The sequence below is a fragment of the Morus notabilis genome, unplaced genomic scaffold (assembly GCF_000414095.1).
Source record: "Morus notabilis unplaced genomic scaffold, ASM41409v2 Scaffold502, whole genome shotgun sequence".
Lineage (NCBI taxonomy): Eukaryota > Viridiplantae > Streptophyta > Magnoliopsida > Rosales > Moraceae > Morus > Morus notabilis.
The window spans coordinates 341,392-363,150 of record NW_010364639.1 but is presented as its reverse complement, the minus strand read 5'-3'; the positions used below and the strand labels follow the sequence as shown (position 1 = coordinate 363,150).

The following is a 21,759-nucleotide window of genomic DNA, read 5'->3' as shown; positions in this document are numbered from 1 at the left end:
TAAGGAACACTTTCAACAAATAAGCAAGCTGTGAATAGCTTGACACATCTTCAATTAATTCGCTGAACCACATATGTTGCAGATCTTGTTGCAACTACACTGCAACATAGCTGTTACGGCCAACTTTTTTAAAACCAGACGAATCAATCTTCTTTAATTCTGAAATCTTCCAAAAACTGATAAACGAACCTGGACACATTCTTAGGCAACATAGGAAGATCATCCAGCTATAAAATCTCAATCAAGAATCAATCAAATCAATTTTCCATCTTTGAATCAATGGTTGACTTAGAAAAATAGAAACTAAAATAAGTTTCTAGATTTTTTGAAACCTGCCAAAAGAAACTTGCCAGCTGCATAGACATTTCCAAATGCAATCATCCCAGTAAAACATTCCCAAAATAATGCCAATCAAATCCGATTACAATCAATACACAAATTGGGAAACAAATCCCAACATTTATAATGTTTTCTCTCATAAAAAACACACGTAAAATGAGAATGGTTCTGAATCCATAAATCAAACGTCCATGATTTGCACAAAAACAACGGTCTTGTTGAAGGTAAACCTAAATACGTACAAGACAAGCTGTTTGAAAATTTTCATCCCACCCTAAGTCAACGTTCTTGAACAAGAGATTAAGATCAAGCAAGCAAATTAGTCAAGAACGTTAAGCAGAACTTAAAGAAACACAAAAAAGGAAAAAGAAATTAACAAAACGACTAAAACTGGAATCTTGTGTAATTTGCTACAAGGCTTTGTATTAAAAATTGAGTCTTATTCTCCCTCTCAAATTAAGGAAATTTATAAAATAATTAGACGTCAAATTCTCATATTAATTCGAGAGTTCATACTCTGTTCACTACAAATAATCCAATCATTACCAGCATTGTAACCGGTCATACTTTTACAGCATGTTTTTTTTTTAATATAAAAAATACCCTTCCAACACAAGCAACAAATATGATGAACTCAATCCAAAAGCTACCTAATTATGTACGTAGAATATTGAAAAGCTGCATGCTCAAATTGTTTTGCCTGGCAGTAGTACTCTCAAGTTCCGGAATACTAGCAAATTATGTCGAGTAGCGGTTCACATCACACGACATCCTTTGTAATATTGCTCATGATAGCCTAATAAAACTTAGGAAAATCAAATTAATATACATGGTGATCAATTGATTATTGAGAGGTTGCTTCCCAACCAGTACATGACCGCCAATCTCGGTCAGTTGTCCAATGTAAATCCATATTATAATTTCTCAAATCGGACACACACATATATATATATATATGCATAGAAAAATAAATGAAAAATGCTACATATGATCGAAAAATATTATTTATATCACTCTATTTAGAATAATACACAAAATCATAATAAATTATGTACATTTCTCTATTATATATATATATATATATGTTGGCCCCTCTTATACAGTTCAGTATATTAATGCTAATAAGAAAACTTCAGACATTACCATGGTGCTGATTTTGAGGACGCAAACAATCGGAGTTATTTCTTCTCCTGGAATATGAAAACGTAAAAATAATGATTTATATACCCATTAAAAAACAGGCATTCATATATAACAATAATGGACAAGTTTGCAAGGCGTTTTCCTCAGACAAATGCACTCAACAGATTACGTGTGGTTGAATTAAAGTTAATCATATAATCATATTATCATATTTACACCTTCATACATACATACATACATACATATATATATATATATATATATATGAATGTAGTTTAAAACGACGGAGGCATCCAATAGTTTAGGATGTGCTTTTCAGTGATTCACATTTCAAAATGATGAATATTGTTTGACATACACATGATTGTAATGATTACTTAATATTCGGAAAATTACTTTTCACGTGAAGATATATATAAAACATGCAAGAGACGAAGTTCAATATTATGATTCTGAAAGGTTGAAATTACATCAGCTAGCTTAGGGTTTCAAGTATGCTAGAACCCTAGTGAATTTTCCACCACAAAAACTTTGCAAATGTTCCGGGTATGATCGACCGTTTTCTCAATGGAACAAAAACGAGAAAGTGAAATTACAAGTAGATACAAAAATCCTGGACTGGCTTTTCCTCAGACACAATCACATGTTGATTTACAACGCATGAGATGAGGAAAAGGCAGTTGAATATGTCCCTCACACATTCTCGAGAAAATCCAACAAATTATGCACAACTTCATGATTGCTCGACATTATCATTGCTGATTCTTGGAAGCATCTTCAAGGACTTTATTTTTATAACTCAGATTCAAAAGAGTACTACAAAGGTGAAAAAAAAAATAGTGGAATTGCTCAAAACATTTGACTTCTATATGGTACTTACATACAATTCCTTAAGTTTTTTTATAATAAGTTGTTAAATATTCTCCTAGCATATTATATATATATATAAATATATACACATATATATAGATAGATAGATCTAAGCCAAAATTTGACTACACCAAAAAGCAGTTTCTATCAGTAGCTTTTTCTTTAGAATCTCATCACCTGAATGATGATATTCTATTAGATGTACTCATAACCTATTTTCTTCATTATTATCCTACAAGCACGTTCATATATACGTTATATATATATATATGAATTGTCTCGGTCAGACACTTCCTCTAATGCCTGACCGGTCAAAACAATGAACTACGACCTTCGGATATGAGTTTGATGGCCTTGATTTGAAGAGAGAAGTTTTTGGCAAACTGGTGATGAGAGTGGTGATGAGAGGGGCAGTTAACGTTTAGTTTATAGATTTAAAATTATGATTTATAATTATTTTTAAATTATGTGTATTTTTTATGAAAAAAAAATACTATAATGAATAATGAATTATGATCCGATCGAATCGTGATACGAATTCACTAACTAAACGTATAAGAGACGTTTGATTCATGAATTAAAATCATGAGATTATAAAATGATGATATTCTATTAGATGTACTCATAACCTATTTTCTTCATTATTATCCTACAAGCACGTTCATATATACGTTATATATATATATATGAATTGTCTCGGTCAGACACTTCCTCTAATGCCTGACCGGTCAAAACAATGAACTACGACCTTCGGATATGAGTTTGATGGCCTTGATTTAAAGAGAGAAGTTTTTGGCAAACCGGTGATGAGAGGGGCAGTTAACGTTTAGTTTATAGATTTAAAATCATGATTCATAATTATTTTTAAATTATGTGTATTTTTTATAAAAAAAAAATACTATAATGAATAATAAATTATGATCCGATCGAATCATGATATGAATTCACTAACTAAACGTATAAGAGACGTTTGATTCATGAATTAAAATTATAAGATTATAATTATTTTTAATTTATGTGTATTTTTTATAAAAAAAATATTATAATAAACTATAAACTATAATTTAAATCATGGTATAAATTTTTTTACCAAACGTGGTTGTTTCCCACGGGTCAATGGCGCCCATACACAATACCCGGATACAGTAAAAAGAAATATTACACTGCCAGCTCTTTCATCGAACAGAGTGACCCAAAGTGTTATAGTTCTACAATTTTATCTCCTTTGAATCTATTTTACTGAACCGATACTTTATGCAAATACGTCATAATAATTCCACAGAAACGTGTATTAAATTACTTTTACGTTGTTATACTTAAGATGAGTTTAATTTTTACTTTTTACGTTTTATTTATTTATTTTTTTTTGCCGACACTCCATGGTGACTACATCTATGTGGCGTATTTATCAACTAGTTGGGATACTTAGATGTATGAATTACCCTGATTTGGTAAATGATCTTTCCGTAATCATATTTAGTTATACTTTTGTATGCATATGCAATAAAATTGTTCGTTAATTGATCCACGTAAAAGTAGCCCAATACAACACTTGCCTGGTGACATACTAATAAATTGTTATGACAACAGTTTTTGGCATTGCTCTCATTGCCTACTAGACAGTGGATATCTTTGTCTGGGTTTTACAAATGTTTCTTCAAGGAATAAATAATAAGATGCCAAAAGTTGTTGTTGCCGACAGTGACAATGCCATGAAGAATGCCATAGCACAAGTTTTCCCTGAATCAAAGCATAGACTATGCGGATGACATCTAATGGAGAATGCAGGCAACAATGTGAAGGATATAAACTTCAAGCGAGACTTCAAAGAAATTATGTACGGCTACTATTCTGACACTGAGATCCTCGATAGGTGGCAATCTTTAATTCTGGCATACGAACTGGAGAACAACTACTGGGCAAATTGCATATTTCAGAAAAGGGAAAGTTGGGCCGAAACTTATTTGCGTGGCAAGTTTTGTGCAGGCATGCAAACCACCCAATGTAGCGTGTTAATGAATAGAACAATCAGACAATTCCTAAAAAGTACGATGTCTCTCACAGATTTTGTATCATTGGTAGACTACGCCATTAACAAGCTGCGCCAAAAAAATTTGCAAGATGACTTCTCCACACGACATAGTACACCTTCTTTGCCACGTGCAGATATTCTCAAACCATACTATCAACATGCTGCCGCTATGTTCACTAGAAGAATTTATACAAGAAAGGTCTCTCAGGAATTAAAGCTCATACATGCATACACTGTTACACAAGTTGATGAGATCGACGACTATAAAAATTTCTCATCCCAAACGGAGACTCAGAGCACAACATTGTACTTCGCATCTTTGACGGTCATCTAAAGTGCAATTGCTTACTCTTCAAAACTGATAGTTATCTGTGACGACCCATTTTTTCAATGTTGAAGTTTCTAAATATAATATGGATTCCAAATTCGCTTGTTATGTCATGGTGGGCTGTTCATGCAAAGGCACAATTCCAAACATGATATCAAACTCATAACAAGGTCCTACAGGAGATTTTGGAACTAACTAGGTTCAGAACACTCAACTCCGACTTCAACCAAGTAGCATACTATGCCATAAAAATGGAAGATTTCTATTAAGAAACAAGAACAGAACTTGCAAATTTATGTTTAAAATTTAAGAGCTTGATGGAAAGAGAGCCACCTAATGCGAGCCAACAACAGTCCATTGATGAAGTCAATCCGTTTGAAGTACTAAGAGATCCTTTAGTTGTCCGAAATAAGGGAACAACAAGGCGTCCACAAGTAGTGTTGAGCGCTCAGAAAGAATTTGGTTTGAAAAGATTAAGAAAGAAGTGTGCCATGTGTAAGGGTCATGGTCACAACAAACAAACGTGTCCATTAAAAAGAAGACAATGTCAAAACCAATGAGACTTGTTCAGAAGGGAACAACGACATAAAACACCTGGAACAAATGTCTTCAGACAATATATACTCCTCCCAATGGTGCTACTGGCCACAATTCAACTCTAAACATGAGGGATTTTCTATCTCTTTCGGACAACAAGCCGATTCATCGAATTACCACATCCAAAAGTAGAATGCTTCTCCTCCAAAAGGCAAATAACATACATCCAACTATGTAAGATGTATATGTTTTGTCGGTATTAAGCATTCCGTATAAAAGAGTTCTTTTATTTGTTTAAACACTTCAACTTTATTCTCACTTACGTTCCATATTGCTCCTTAAATATTGTCATCAATGATCTAAAATTCATATGCGTCGTTACATATAGTTTGACTGTCACGTCCTTTTCTTACGATAATCTATTATTCATTTTCTAAGCTTATGTTAATGTCCAAACAAGTGCAGGTAGTTATTTAAGGGAATATCAAGCCAATATCATGCATTACACCAGGACCTCTTCAAGGGAAGCAATATCATGCATTTTCATGTAGTTATGTACATCATCGACTTCTAATTTTATACTATGCAATTCATTTTGTACTATCCTAGTTGACCCATCTATTTCAATTTTTCTTATTTTACCTCGTCAAGGTTCAAGAATTGACTTCTTAAATTACTAATTTCTTCCTCCATACCTCCTAGAATTTCTTATTTTGTTAGTCATACGTTTTCACCCTTCTTATTTTCTTGCTCTTATTTCTAATACCTGCTTCTTAGGAAACGGAAATACTCTGAAATTCTAGTAACCATAAAGCATGCATTTTAAATTTATGTTAACATGTTTTTTTGAGTATCAACACAAACGACAATACATTTAGATTTATTGAACAACAACTTCCTTACACATTGTACGCACTACTACGTCAATTATTCACTTATCTCTAATGGATATACATGTTTTGGACAACCAATATACATTGTCGTTTTTATTCGGCTTTGCAAATCCATTCGTACGTTTACATATGTTTTAACTTATGGCATTTTACAATTTAGCCCCTTGATAGAATAAGATAGTATTTTCTAACATGTGATAATCCTGACAGCATCTCTAGTAATTACTAAACAACTAACAGCCTTGCTGTCACTTTTTATGCTTTTACAACACGTTGCACTCCACAAGTAAACTAACAAAAATAATATAGCGGTGATGTTTGGTAGATAGGTTTGTTTCATGATTTGAATCATAGTTTATAATTTGTTACAGTATTTTTTTTTATAAAAAATACATATAAATTAAAAATGATTCTAATCACATGATTTTAATCTATAAACCAAACGCACCCACGTCTCTCCAGTCCGGTACCAGACTGGAGAGGATAACAATTTAGCCCCTTGATAGAATAAGATAGTATTTTCTAACATGTGATAATCCTGACAGCATCTCTAGTAATTACTAAACAACTAACAGCCTTGCTGTCACTTTTTATGCTTTTACAACACGTTGCACTCCACAAGTAAACTAACAAAAATAATATAGCGGTGATGTTTGGTAGATAGGTTTGTTTCATGATTTGAATCATAGTTTATAATTCGTTACAGTATTTTTTTTATAAAAAATACATATAAATTAAAAATGATTCTAATCACATGATTTTAATCTATAAACCAAACGCACCCACGTCTCTCCAGTCCGGTACCAGACTGGAGAGGATATATATATATATATATATATATATATTCCGCTAGATTTGGAAAAATGCATTCACTGCACTTGTTTCCCTTGTCTCTAGCTAGTACTCCCCAACCAAATGGTAATGATAATGTTTAAGAATTTTATATGAGCAGATATCAGCCGGCACAAGCTCAATGAGCAAATTAAGTAATTTTTTGCTAATTTATGTAATGACAAGCTAGTTAATGCTTCTTTTAGTTGTTTTCCATTTCTATACTCAAAAAGCGATCGAATAGCTAATTAAGAAACTTTTAAATCCGGAGAAGACAAAGACAGCGAGCTAGGCCACTTAAATGCAAATGCAATTGCAAATATTAATATGCTATTTTTGGCCAAAAAAAGAGTTGAAATGATCTCTATTTTGCACATTATTTTTTTGTGTTCAAATAAAATAAAATAAAAAAATAATAAAGCCAAATTTAGCATAATTCTTTTTGGCCTTTTAGTACTTTCCTTTTGTAAGTTCTTTTTCTTTTATTTTTTTAATAAATTTTATGCTTATTAATAAAAAGCCATACTAATTAGCATAATATTAGATACAAATTTTTGGTCAAATATTAACTTTTATACTTATTATTAGCATGGCTTTCAACGTACTTATGAATTAGAAATATGCTTCTTATTAGTATCTACACACAACACCCCTCCCTAGTTAGCAGCTCTAAGATCTACTAACTCGCGAGAAACGTTAACTTAGCTAGAATAAATAAAATCACAAAATAAAATAAAAATATATATAATGTCAATTATTGAAACAATCCTTCCAACAAATTCTTAGGATTACAAATTTCATTTTTTAAGATCTTTTAATTTGTCATGGGACCTTAAACCATTCTTGCTCAGTCAACTGGAACTTCTATTTTAGCATTTACCATTATCATGAGAACTATATGGGCGCAAACTCAGTAAGTAAACTATAAATAATTTCTACTTTCAAATACTTTTCTTTAACATTTAGGACCCTCTTGTATAATATTAATCTTGTGTTATTAGAACCTCTTTCATCTGATCCCTGTCATGGAATCTCTTATTCCTCTAAGATTTGGCCCTTCATCATATTTCAAACAGTTCAGAAATACTTTTCAAATCTCATGAAAACATGTCAACAATAACATGTATAAATTGAAAACTTTCATTAAAAATATACTACTATTTAAGTGATGCAGTTGAAAGTTTACTTACGATTAAGCTGCTTAAGAGGGAAAACTACTCTTTGGGGTGTTTGTTTCTGTTTTCAAAAGCGCTTTTTACGTTTTTCGAGGACCAAAAAATGAAAATGATTTGAGGACATCATTTGGTGCCGCATCGTACAAAAAATAAAAATGAAAACGTTTGCTTACCCTCTCCTAAAAATGCAGAAATTCTGAAAACGATTTAGGTCCATTTTCATTTTCTCATTTTCTCATTTTCAATTTTCTCTGTGTCAATCTCTTCCTTGGTCTCGTTTTCCCATTTTCATTTTAACTTTCTTTCCTCTACTCCTCCCGGTCTCCCTCATCTTCGGTCTCCATCGTTCTAAGGGCGGTGGAGCTGTTGATGAGGACGGATGTGGTGGAGAAGAAGGATGGGTCGGCGGCGGCGGAGGAGGGAGAGGGTGAAGTGGGTGAGGGAGAGGTGCTGTGACAACGGCGGGAGGGGAACGAGAGGAATGAGGCTGCAAAAGGTCATTTTGTTGGATTTGTGTCGTTTTGTTAGATTTGTGTCGTTTGTCATCTTGAGAATCTATGGCTGGAGTGTATGGGGGATTGGTCATTTTGTTGGATTTGTGTCGTATATATTATATTAATTATTAATGTATTGATTGAGGAGTTTATTAATTATTTAATATATTATTTTAAATACTATTACATGTTTTTAAAAATGTAAAACCAAACGCATTTTCAGTTTTTTCTTATACTGAAAACAATTTCTGAATAAATTACCAAACACATTTCAGAAATGATTCCTACATGAAAATGAAAATGTTTTCATTTCCATTTTCATGCAGAAAACAAAATTATTTTTGAACGGATTCCAAACGTACCCTTTGTTTCTCTCTCTCTATTTTTTTTTGTTCTTTTCCTCCTTTTTTTTCTCACGGTTTTCTTCCAAGGCTATGCTTAGTTGTATTGTATGCGAATCCTTATTATACATATAGGCCACGAAACTTAGATAAACTTAGTCATATAACTCATCTCAAAAGCGTTGCCACTAATTTTAAATTAGTGTTGACACCTCTTGTTTAAGTAGAGAATGCATAAAACTTATTCTCCTGACATGTAGACTTCCTAAAACCTTGCCACCTCCTATATGGCCTTTACGTCTCATGCTTAAGATGTTAATTTAATTACCATCTTACTTCATTTATCATAAATAAAACTAACAACTTGTATAAGTTAATCATAAAATTCTACGGAATTTAATCTCATATCAACTTAAAATATCTAGTGGCACTGTAAAATAATAACGAAATTACTTATTTGATCTAACTTTTCAAAAATCTGCAATAATCATAAAATGAATTAAATTTTATATTTCTTGTCAAAGTTAGTAGCTAAAAAATTCTGGGTATTACACAAAAAAAAAAATGTAGGACCTTTAATTTATAATGTTCTTCGGATTTTCCCAGCTAGAGCTTATGTTATGCAAAGAGGGAAGAAACAATTAGCATATATAGTTCGATTAATGATGAAATTGAGCTATACGTTTAATGAAGCTAGCTAGGTCTAATTTTATTACATATGCCAAGTTATTTTCCTTGGTGCTTATTTGCTAGTTTGAGGGTGCTAGCTGTCAATCTAGTTGAAATGTCTTAACTTAGTTTGAGGCAATTATCCGCTTTCATCATTTACTTAAAAAAAAAAAAAAATTTCCCTTAGCACTTATGAAGTAGAGAAATAGGATGTTCTTTGACTTCCTTATGCTTTCAACCAGTAATTTTCAGAGGTTTAAATACTAAAAAAAACTTTTTAATGCTTGAAAGCTCTTCCAAAAAAGCCAAATCTACATGACTTCTCTTGAAACAACCTCCATAAAATACAAAGCATTTAAATAAATATTTTCATGTGTATTCTTTTCCATGTTTTAGGGAATATCCATGGTAAAATGTCGATTCTCATTATCAGTAAGAACTGCTATTTTATCTATTTGATTATTTTTGAATATTTTGATCTATAAATAAGGGTAGTTGTTTATGCGCCGATATAAGTTTTTAACGTGAATACTTATATTTAAAAATTTAATTGAACATTTGAAACATCAATCCCTACTATACTAGTGAAAAAGAGAATTCATGATGCCATGAAAATTCCCTATAAATTTAAGACAGAAAGAAAATCTCATTTATGTGTTGAAAAGCTCTTTCAATTAATGTTTTCTTCATATGATAGAAATTAAAGTTAAATGATACCTGGAGATCATAAATATTTATCACTCCCGACCAGACTCATGACACCCAGAAATGTTTGCTCTGTACGAAATTTAGTTGTCTACTATGATTTGCAGATGGCCCAAGTAATAATTGATAATAATATGATCAATCCAAAAGCTACAGAACTTTTAAACTATTTGCATGAGAATTCTAACAGCTAAAAACGAACTTATTGGACAAGAGTTGGCATTTGGACGGCTTTCAATAAACCAAGTCACTTGTCCAAGTTCTATGTATTTATATAATTAGTCCCCATGAGACTAAACAGCTGTGAAAAATCACAATCAAACCAGACAACATATATACTGCAAATCTGGATAGTGTTGTCTTCTTGCGTTGTGGGGGTCATATATAGGAATTTGATTACTAAGCAAAGGCTCTTTTTGTATCATATATATACTAGACTTAACATTGGGACGGGGGCCAAAAATATGTTGGACAAATTACAAAGTTGTCTCTTAACTTTAGGCCGTATAACAAAATGTCCTTAGAATTTTAATTTCTAACATTCGTTCCTTTTGAATTTTATAAATCTTACAAATTTTTCCCTTCCGTTAAATTATGGACGGAAATTGACACTTAGGCGTGAATTCGTACCAAGAGTGAGGGTATAACAAAATGTCATTTGAATTTTAATTTGTAACATCCATTTTTCTTGAATTTTAGAAATCTTACAAATTTTCCCCCTTATGTTAAATTATGGACGGAAATTGACACTTAGGCGCGAATTCATAGCAAGAGTGAGGGTATTAAGCATGCTATTACAAAATTGCCCTTAAAATTAGAGTAATATGGAATTAAGTTATTTTTTTTTTTTTTTTGACAAATCTCTCATCTTTCTTCCTCGCTGCTCTGAACTTGGAGATTTATCTAATTTCTTCCATAGTAGTCTTCTTCAGTTTCTGATCTGTTTGTTTGGAATTGATTTATTTGGGGACGGTGATGATTATTGTGATAAAAGGTCTCGTTCATTGTAATGGGCTCTATAGCCCTTGCCGACCATCCTGATATATCACCACCCATATTCCGAGTTCCTTCTCATCTTAAAGAAAATCTCTTTTCTCCCAAATTTCTTATTCTGGTTTCTGAAAATTCTTCCTTTTGTTAGAAATTTGGTTCAAGGATTATATATTTTTGTTAAAGGTCTCGTTCATTGTAATGGGCTCTATAGCCCTTGCCGACCATCCTGATATATCACCACCCATATTCCGAGTTCCTTCTCATCTTCAAGAAAATCTTTTTCTCCCAAATTTCTTATTCTGGTTTCTGAAAATTCTTCCTTTTGTTAGAAATTTGGTTCAAGGATTATAAATTTTTGTTTGATTTTATGCGGCCGATGATTAAATTCTTTTATTTAGACAAGCATATGTCTGAAATATTGCGTTGACAAATCTATTCTTCTCTAGGAGGCCGTAGAGTTTCCTTCTTTATTTGGTAGTTTTTTTTTTGTTTTTGTTTTTTTAGGAAAAAAAACTGATTCTTTAATCAGATTGCCAAGCATATGTCTGAAATATTGTGTTGACAAATCTAATCTTCTCGCTTCTTTTTTTTTTTTTTTTTTTCTTTTTTTTTTTTTTTTTTTTTTTTTTTGCTCTGGGTTTCTTTCTTTAGTTCTAGGGTTTTGATTGAATTGGGGAAAAAATGAGGGCTTAAAAGCGTTAAAAGAACCTCAATAACAAATTTATTAATGCATTTACTAAAATACCCTTAAAATCGGCATCACGTGCGCACCACGTGTTAATTTCCGTCCATAATTTAACAGGAGGGGAAAATTAATAAGATTTTTAAAGTTAATTCGAGGGAACGTATATTATAAATTGAAGTTCATGGGGTATTTTGTTACACGGTCTAAAGTTTGAGAGGCAATCGTGTAATTTGTCCAAATATGTTACATGTGATGATAGTAACTAATTTTTGACTTAATTAATCATGCATGACACTTAGTAATAATTAACTATAATAATCTTACAAACAATCCAACAATAATTAAATTTGAAAAAAAAAACATATTATATATGGATAATAGGAATTACTTTTGTCATATGTATATATGGCGAAATGAAAGGTAAATTGAGGTGCTGCCGGCGGTTAAGATCACTTGTGTTTTTGGTGAAGTACGTAGGGTTGGTTAATTTACACATCTTTTTATGGAACTTTTTTTTTTTTGAAGCTTTTGGGGGGTTTCCCTCGTTTTCTTGTTATGAATTGACCATATTGAAAGAGACTAATTGATCATGGGTCTGTTTAGTTCGCTGATTTGAATTTTTAATTCGAGTTAAGATGTGATTTTATGTGAAAACTTTTTACTATAATAAAAAAATTAAATGTGACTATTTTTTAAAATTTTTTACTGTAGCCAAACTCGAATTCTAAACTCGAACGGTGAAGTGAACGGGGCCCATGTAAATTAGGCTCTTTCAGAATATTTTTGGCCTTTGGACCCCAGCAGCCATGTGCGTCTTCTGACCTGCAGATCTCTCCCTCACTCATTCACAGGTCACAAGACAATGCACGGTCACGCACACACAGGAAAATTTTGTAAAGCTCAAGTAAACATTATATATGTTGCATGATCCACCCCCACGCGCATGCAACTCAAGCCAAATTCTTCTTCTTCTTCTTCAATCTTCACGACCATTGCTAACTAGATTATTGTGAGAGGATATTGCCTAAACCCCTTCTTTTTTACAAGAATGGTTAACTGATATCAAAGTTACTCAAAACATCTTAATTACGTTATAAATCCGTACTTGATATCCATTTAGTTCGCTGATTTGAGTTGAAATGTGACTTTATGTGAGAGCTTTTTATTGTAGTAAAAAAATTAAATGTGACTATTTTTTAAAACTTTTTACTATAGTAAACTCGAATCGGTAAAAAAGCAGTGTGCGATTGACCGGTGATTTTTCAATGAATTGGATAATAAAATCCACATTGTGTTAAGTTTCTCGCTTATGTTTATTATGAAAGCAAATTTCAAAAGAATTAAATTCTAATTTCGTAAAAGCTTCTAAAAGTACCAGTTCATGAGAATTAATTCACCTGCAATAAATTTTGCTAGGGTTTGTAATTGGGATTTCTTATGATTCGAGCGTGACTCAACTTATGTGGTTGATTTGCTGCTTAATCTGATGTTCAAGTTAAATTATTGTTTATTCATGATTTGTTCACATTTACAACGCACATTTTTTGGGAAGGTAATCGGGTGGCAAATTCTTGCTTCTCTCATTGGTGGTTCAATGCTCTGGAATTTTCTTCTCTTTGTATTGCCAAAACTTTGGTTAGGAGGACACCAAATTTTCTCTTTGTTCATAGTGCAAAGGGTTTTCCCCATTGGGTAATAACTAGTGGTTTTCTTCGAAATGAAGAAGTCTTGTTTTTCCCTGTGGGATTATTATGATCTTGTTTATTTCACTGATTCGAGTTTAAAATTTAAGTTTTATTACAGTAAAAATTCTCAGAAACAGTTACATTTAACCTTTTTATTACAGTAAAAAGCTCTAAAAAACAGTTATATTTAACTTTTTTATCATAGTAAAAAATTCTTACATAAAGTCACATCTCAACTTAAGTCAGCGAACTAAACATGCATTATATATCTCATAGTTCTTTGTAATTATTGGGTATTGTTTGATTGAGGTTTTTTACCCTTTTATTTTGAACAATTTGTCATATGCCAATGGCACTAAATATAATGTATATGTCAATTTAGCACATATAAAAAATAGGAATTTATTAGAGAGTAATTTTTCTACTCTAAAACTAAAATTTAGTATTAATGACACATTAATTTGGTACTACATCATGCTTTAAAAATAGTGATCTTTAGCGTTTATCAAAGAGTTGGTTAGCTGAAATTATCATCTTTTCTTTTCCAAATTTTGGTGAGTCCAAAGTCACTGTTCACATATTTACAATATGAGACAAACAATGCTATCGAATCAGAATTAGCACATTATTTGCTCCAATCAAATAATGCTGTTAAGTGGTGATAATACTAGAGAACAGTACATAAAAATTATTTCTATAAAAAGTTATCTATGATCTTAACACCGACCACATAATTAACTTACCAATATTGTTATCATATATAAACAATTATGCTTATTTAAATTACAATATTCATCTTATAAAGTGAGACATATGTATGCAATAGAAAAATCTGTATGACTCGTTTATTTCTTTATTATCACTCGCTAGGAGTGGCATCTGATGTGTCCCTTAATGAAAAATGTTTACATCATTTATAAAGTCACTCTATTCATTCACGTTTGATACCTTGTTAATATGATATATTATTATTTAGACAGAAAATAAGATAATAAACTTTATACGTCAAAACAATGAATTAAGAAAGTAACAGAAAAAGTGATGCTAGCATTAATTATAGTCCCTTAATATTCATCATAAGGAAATGAAACAAGAATATTGCAATATGTACGGCCCGTTTAGTTCGCTTATTTGAGTTTTTAATTTAAATTGATATGTAATTTTATGTGAAAATTTTTTACTATAATAAAAAAATTAAATGTGATTATTTATAAAAAAAATTTATTGTAATAAAAAAAATTAAATGTGATTATTTTTAAAATTTTTTTACTATAATAAAATTTAAATCGATTAAATGAACCGTATTTTTTTTTTTTAGCTGAAATGGATTCACTTATTGGAGTGTACTAGTCCACCCACTGGTTAACATGAAAGAGCGTCAATTGGGAAATGCAAAACCAGCAGCTCGTGAATAATGTGTATGTATAGATGTATTTATATAGCCTCTCTATATAAGTGTAAGTAAACAAGACAATGACGTTGAGAGGTGTTCGTGCAAATTAAAGAGAACGTCCTCTCACACTCTCTCAGAGGATTGGTTCAATACAATACATAATATGAGTGGGGCCCGCCAGTCAAACCCCCCACAAAAAACGAGAATGATGTCTGACGTTTGAAGTAATAGCTGTTTGAAAAGCGGTTTTGTTTTGGAGAGAGAGAGAGAGAGATTGAGTGAGAGGAAGGCTTATATTGTGGGCGCTGCCTGCTGTATTGGTGTATTTCTAATCCACTGTTTAATTGTATTATAGTTCATTTCATGCAAAAATATTAAAAAAATTTTAAAAAAGAAAAAGCTTTATCAAAATAATTGAGACGTTTAGGTCTCGTTCACTTCACGAATTTGAGTTTTTAATTTGAATTGAGATGTGATATTTTTTTAGAGCTTTTCACTGTAACATAAAAAGTTAAATGTGACATTTTATGAGAGTTTTTTACTGTAGAAACCTAAAACTAAAAACTCGAATCGGTAAAATAAACGAGGTAGTTCATAGATTTATAATCATGATTTAAAATTATTTTTGATTTATGTGTGCATTTTTTAGAGAAAATATTGTAACAGGCCACGAATCTTGATTCGAATCATGTCACAAATCTTTACTCCAAACGCACCCTTTGGAATTATACCTTTTTGTTTCCCTTGTATAACCATTAACCATACCCTTGTCACTATTAGGTTCTGTTTATTTTACCGATTCAAGTTTTATTACAGTAAAAAGCTCTCATAAATAATTATATTTAATTTTTTGTTACAGTAAAAAGTACTCACATAAAGTCACATCTCAACTCGAATTAACGAACTAAATGGACTCTCTTGTTCATTTCACTGATTTAAGTTTAGAATTTGAGTTTTGTTATAGTAAAAAGCTCTCAAAAACAGTCATATCTAACTTTTTTGCTACAATAAAAGACTCTCATATAAAATTATATATCAACTCGAATTAAAAACTCGAATCAACAAACTAAACTAATCTATACATTTTTGAGTTATTGGATAATGGAAAAACAACACGAGACATAAAAAGAAATGGCAGCTACCAAATGATAAAAAGTTGAAAAAAGAAAAAACGTATGAGCACAAATAATTTCCACCAATATAGTGAATTTTCCCTGAAAAAATATAGCTCTGATGTTGTGGGCGTGTGAGTACTCTAAATTCTCTTATCTACTTTTTGCCTTTTTTCTTTTTGGGTCATATGTAAGAGATAATTCGTAGTTAGATGATTGTTGAGCGAAATCATTGTTAGAAGAATATTCATTGTCAACAGGTATTCGTGATCTAAATTTCAATGCACTTTTTAATTTACGTGGGTACATAACGAATATACAGCTCAAGGAGCTTAGAGCCCGTTTAATTCGCTGATTGAAGTTTTTAATTCGAGTTAAGATGTGATTTCATGTGAGAATTTTTTACTGTAATAAAAAAGTTAGATGTGACTGTTTATGAGAGTTTTTTATTGTAGCAAAACTCGAATCGGTGAAATAAACGGGGTCTTAGTTTGCATGCTAAGTTCATGGTTAGCTGGTTTAGACTCCAAATCTAACAAAAATTTAAAATTTAATTGAGTTTTAACTCTTTAACTTTTCTTTAACCTAACAAACTAACCAACCGAAAACTTGGCATTCTTAAGACCGTACGTGGAAAAATGTTTTTTTTTTCTTTTTTATTAATAAAAAAGGAAATTATGTGGTGCACCTCATGCTCTCATCCTCTTCGGTAAAATGTTTTTTTTTTTCCTTTCTATTAATAAAAAAAGAAAATTATGCAGCGCACATCATGCTCTCATCCTCTTTGGTCGTTAAGGCAATTTCGAGGACCACTGAAGAATGGGAAGTGCCTATGTGGAAAAGTGTCAATCCGGTCTCCTTGGCATTCCAAGAGGGTATGCAGAAAAGTATGATGAGATTGCGGGTGTCTTTGGAATTGTTTTCGAAAACGTTTTCATATGTCTTTTAAGGCATGAAAACGAAAATAGTCTATAAATCGTGTTTGTTTAATAAAAATTTTGAAAACGGAAACAAAAACAAAACACAAATGAGAATGATTTTTGTTAAGAAAGTAGAAAATGATTGAAAGTTATTTTTCCTTTTCCGTTTTCATTTTTTAGTACTTGTCAACAAAGTTGTATTAAATAATTAATTATTAATTACTAATTACATTATATATTAATTAATAATTAATAAATAGATATAGTTAATAACTAATAAGTAGATAGTAATTACTTAGTTATTAATTAAATATTAATTTATTACTATTAAGTTTTTAATTTTATTAATAAAATAATAAATAATATAGTAATTGATTATTTAGTTAAAGATTAATTGCTAAAAATTAATTATATAACATATTAACAATAAAACAAGTAATAATAGGTTATTAAATAAATAATTAATATATCAATCATAGATTATGTTAATTATAATCTATTAATTAGTAAATAGTTTGTAAATAAAAAATAAATAGTAATTACTCAATTAATAATTAATATTAAATTATAATTATTAATATATAACATATTAATCAATAATAATTCATAATTAATAATTAGTAATTAATCATTATAAAAAGAATAATTACTAAAAATTGATCATGTGATATATCAAATAATAGATTATGAAATAAACATTAGTAATTAATTAACTAATTATTTAATTATGTAACTAAAAGTTAATAATTTAAATAGTAAAAGGACTATCAATAAATTATGTATATACTAATTATTTTTCTTAATACACTAATTAAATACTTATAATCTAATAAATATGAGTACATTACTAACATAGTAATTACTTGTAATTAATTACTAATTACTATTTTTAATTATTTAGCATATTAATTTATTATATATATAGTTTAATTACTAATTTACTCATTAATTACAATTTATCTATTATTATTATATTATTAATATATTAATTTTTATTTACTAAATAATTATCAACTATTAATTACTTTATATATTAATTTAAGATTATTAAATACGGTCCTTTTAACTACTTATAGCAATTAAACCTCATAATTTACCAAACGTTATTACACTTCTTTTGGAACCAGCAACACTTGTATTACTAAACACTCAGCTACTTTTTATAATAGTTGTTTTTTCTTTTAACAAAGTTAAAAATAATTTTTTGTAATGAATCTGACTTTTTTAATGGTAATGAATAGTGAAAAATAATTCACGTGTCTTGCTTTGGGGGGGGTGGGGGGCATGACCCATTATTTGTTTTGTGAAAAAAAAATTACACCAAGAAACAATGCCGACACATGTTCATGTCCATTTGAGGCATGTAAATTTTTAAAATGTAGCTGCATCTATTAGCCCATACGAATTCTTGAATTATAAAAAAATAGATTAAAAAGATTAGGGTATACGTCACTTGAAATTAAAAACGAATTGCAATCAAGAAAGAGTTGTTAGGCACACATACCATTTTTTGCATATTTTAACAAATGTTTTCTTACCAGAATTTGTCAACTTGCATAACCATGCATATTAATCGAGAATTGTTTTTGGCAGGGTATGAAAAATACTTATCGGGAGGACACGTTTTTTTAATTATTAGATTTTTATAAAGCTTCTCACAATTTATTCAATATAATATAATTCAAATTAATTTGATGATTAAAAACTACATCTACTTTAAGTTAAGGTTTAAAAACTATATTTTACAGGTATAATACGTTTTCATATCTTTAAACAAAATTCTGATTGAAGTAGATTGTCGACTGTAACATTTAGTAGTAGAGGACGAAATTGTTTAGAGAGTGTCAATCTAATTAAATTGTACTAATTTCTCTAATATCGGTTATTACTTCTTAATTTATATATAAGAAACTGTACGTACTTGATCAAATAAAGTGGGAAAACCTCTCACTTTGATTGTCTTTCTTAAGTAATTATGTACTTCAGACTTGAGATTATTGATGCTTTACTAACCACCCTTTTTTTTCGGCGTATAAGCGAAAAGTTTATTAATGAAAAGAAAAGTTAAAAGTCCTAAAAAACTAAAATATAAAAGAAACTTAAGGATGATTGCGGACGGTTTTTATGGTCATTTTATTAGACAATCTTGTAATTTGAAAGAAAAGATTCCTCAATCTTCATATCCGAGAGGACAAATTATACTTTTCCCCCTTGAACTATTGGCCTTATAACAAAATGCTTCTTAAATTTTAAAAATTACAAAATTTCTCCTTGAACAATTAGCCGTTAGCACACGTATTTATTTTCCGCCCCTTCGGTTAAATTTTAAACGTTAAGTATCACGTGAAAGTCACTGAAGCATTTAATTTTTATTCTATTATGAAATGATGATTTTGCCCATATACTCATCCCTTCTCAGATTCCCTTTTATTTCGTGGTCATTTCTAAATTTTGCCCTAATTCCCATTTCTCATCCCATTCTCAGCCCTATCTGATTTTGCCCAAATTCAATGGGAAGAGTCGCAGCCCTGGGTCACTCCACCTTGCCTAAGTTCATGAATGGCGGCCATCAGTAGTAGAAGAGGTAGGAAGGGTTCGCACAACTTTGCAAGTATTGGGCCCAAATGTAGACGATGGGAAGGAGAAATTAATGAGGAGGTTGAGACTAGAGTGCAGCCAAGATATTACTATAAGTTAGAATGTGTTGTGAAGACGGCAAGGACCCGATTAAATCTGGGAAGACGGTTTTGGGGATGTTACTTATACAAGGTTAGTGTATAATTGTAAGTGAAAATATTGGGAAAAAAATAAATCGACTCAATCCATTCCTTTTTCGATGATTTCTTCACTGATTAGTTTGAAGGAATTCAAGGCCTTCAATTCGAATGGGGAGATCGAAAACGATAAGAAGATTTTGGGTGTGTGGGAATGGGTTCGAAGATGGGGGGTTGGGTGTCTCAATTTCTCAAATGTTTTTGCCATTTTTTGCCTATTTCGAAGATGTAGGATTTTGCCATATTTCTAACTCAACATAATAAATTACTTATTTGTCCTCAAAATGTGAGTCACATACCACTAATGTGACACTTAACATTCAAAATTTAATTGAGGGGGTGGGAAAGGGGGACGCGTGCTAACGGCTAATTGTTTAGGGGGAAAATTTTTTATTTTTAAAATTTTGGGGACCTTTTGTTACAAGGTCAATAATTCATGGAGGAAAAGTGTAATTTTTCCTATCTAAGAAGTACCACGAGAATCTCCCTAAATTTATAATTTGGACCGTTCGTTTTACTAATTCAAATCACAACTCAAATTTTTACTACCATTTTTTTCCTTATAAAAAATGCAAATTCAATTTTTTTTGTTATAATGTTTTTAATTACATAAATTCACTTTTTATCTCAAGTTCTCAACTCGAACGAGACAATGTCATCAAATTTTAGACCTCCAGTGCACGCTCAGAATTTTCATGGTATCAATTTAGAGGTTAGTTTTACTGTTTCTTTCAATTTAACTATAGTTTATCAACCAGATGTTTGATTGGGAATATTAACTAGACAACCTTGGACGGATCTAGTGAATCATGTGTGACAATGTTGAAGAACGAATCCTCGAGTCAAATAATATGAACTAGAAACCAACAATCACACACTTGCTTAGAAAGAGACATAAATTATTGTTTCGAATTTTTTTTTAATGGTAGATCTTAATAGTTTGAGAGAAAAAAAAATTAAACAAAAATCTAAAGGAGAAAAAGTTTTTGTACCAGTTTAGAGATCGTAGTGGGAAGGGTTTTAAAATGAGAAAATCGTTTCTCATAGATTGCGTTTCTGTTGCTTTATATACTCATTTTACAGAAATTAATGGAGCAGATTGTCATTCAAGAAAAGGTTTTGCTTTTAGTAATTAATCAGAAAAAGGTTAAACCTCTATTGATTATGACAACCAATAATGTCAAATGATTCTGGTTGCATCGATCCACTTTTATGGACTCAAATTTGCTATCTAATTTTGGTGTCTTAATTGGTGTTTAACTAATCAAATCATGCAACGCCAAGTAAAAAATTTGAATTGTTTTTTAACTTACTCTTTTTTGCTTATCATGGAATGATGTGATATGATTTAATTGTACCAATTAAGACATATATAGATCACACTTATATTAATTACAAAATATCTTGAGAGTTTTTTAGCATACATGCAGTTAAACATTCCATAACCCTAATTATTAAGAAAAAAATCAAACAAGACCTTGTTTAGCTGACACAGGGTGCGTTTAGTAGTACTTCTTGGAGCCTAAAATCACTTCTCTAGTCATCAGAAGATGATAATGGTGTTTGGTAAAAACTATAAAAAGTGATTTTTAAAGAATTTTTGAAGAATCTACAGCCAAAATCAGAAGCAGCTCAAAGGCAACTTTAACTTTTAGATTGTGTAAGAATCAATATAATACAGTTAATGATTATCAATACAATTATATTAAGTAATTAATAATTAATAATTAATTATACTATATATTAATTAATAATTAATAAATAGATATACTTAATAACTAATAAATAGATAGTAATTACTTAATTATTAATTAAATATTAATTTATTACTATTAAGTTT

General features: G+C 30.5%; 1 protein-coding gene and 2 non-coding genes across 3 annotated transcripts; all 3 read left to right on the top strand.

Moving 5' to 3' along the window:
* Positions 1-4,127: 4,127 nt before the first annotated feature.
* On the top strand, positions 4,128-4,718 carry LOC112093218 (protein FAR-RED IMPAIRED RESPONSE 1-like). The gene has a single exon (XM_024171277.1). It carries the CDS (start codon positions 4,128-4,130, stop codon positions 4,716-4,718), a length of 591 nt encoding a protein of 196 aa, XP_024027045.1.
* Positions 4,719-11,324: 6,606 nt separating this feature from the next.
* LOC112093221 lies at positions 11,325-11,424 on the top strand. The gene has a single exon (XR_002902950.1). It is a non-coding gene; the product is annotated as a small nucleolar RNA Z43 (small nucleolar RNA).
* An 87-nt stretch (positions 11,425-11,511) lies between these two features.
* On the top strand, positions 11,512-11,606 carry LOC112093222. The gene has a single exon (XR_002902951.1). It is a non-coding gene; the product is annotated as a small nucleolar RNA Z43 (small nucleolar RNA).
* Positions 11,607-21,759: the final 10,153 nt, after the last annotated feature.

Coding starts and splice junctions, on each gene's coding strand:
- LOC112093218 (XM_024171277.1), top strand. CDS start 4,128: ATGGAGAATGCAGGCAACAATGTGAAGGATATAAACTTCAAGCGAGAC.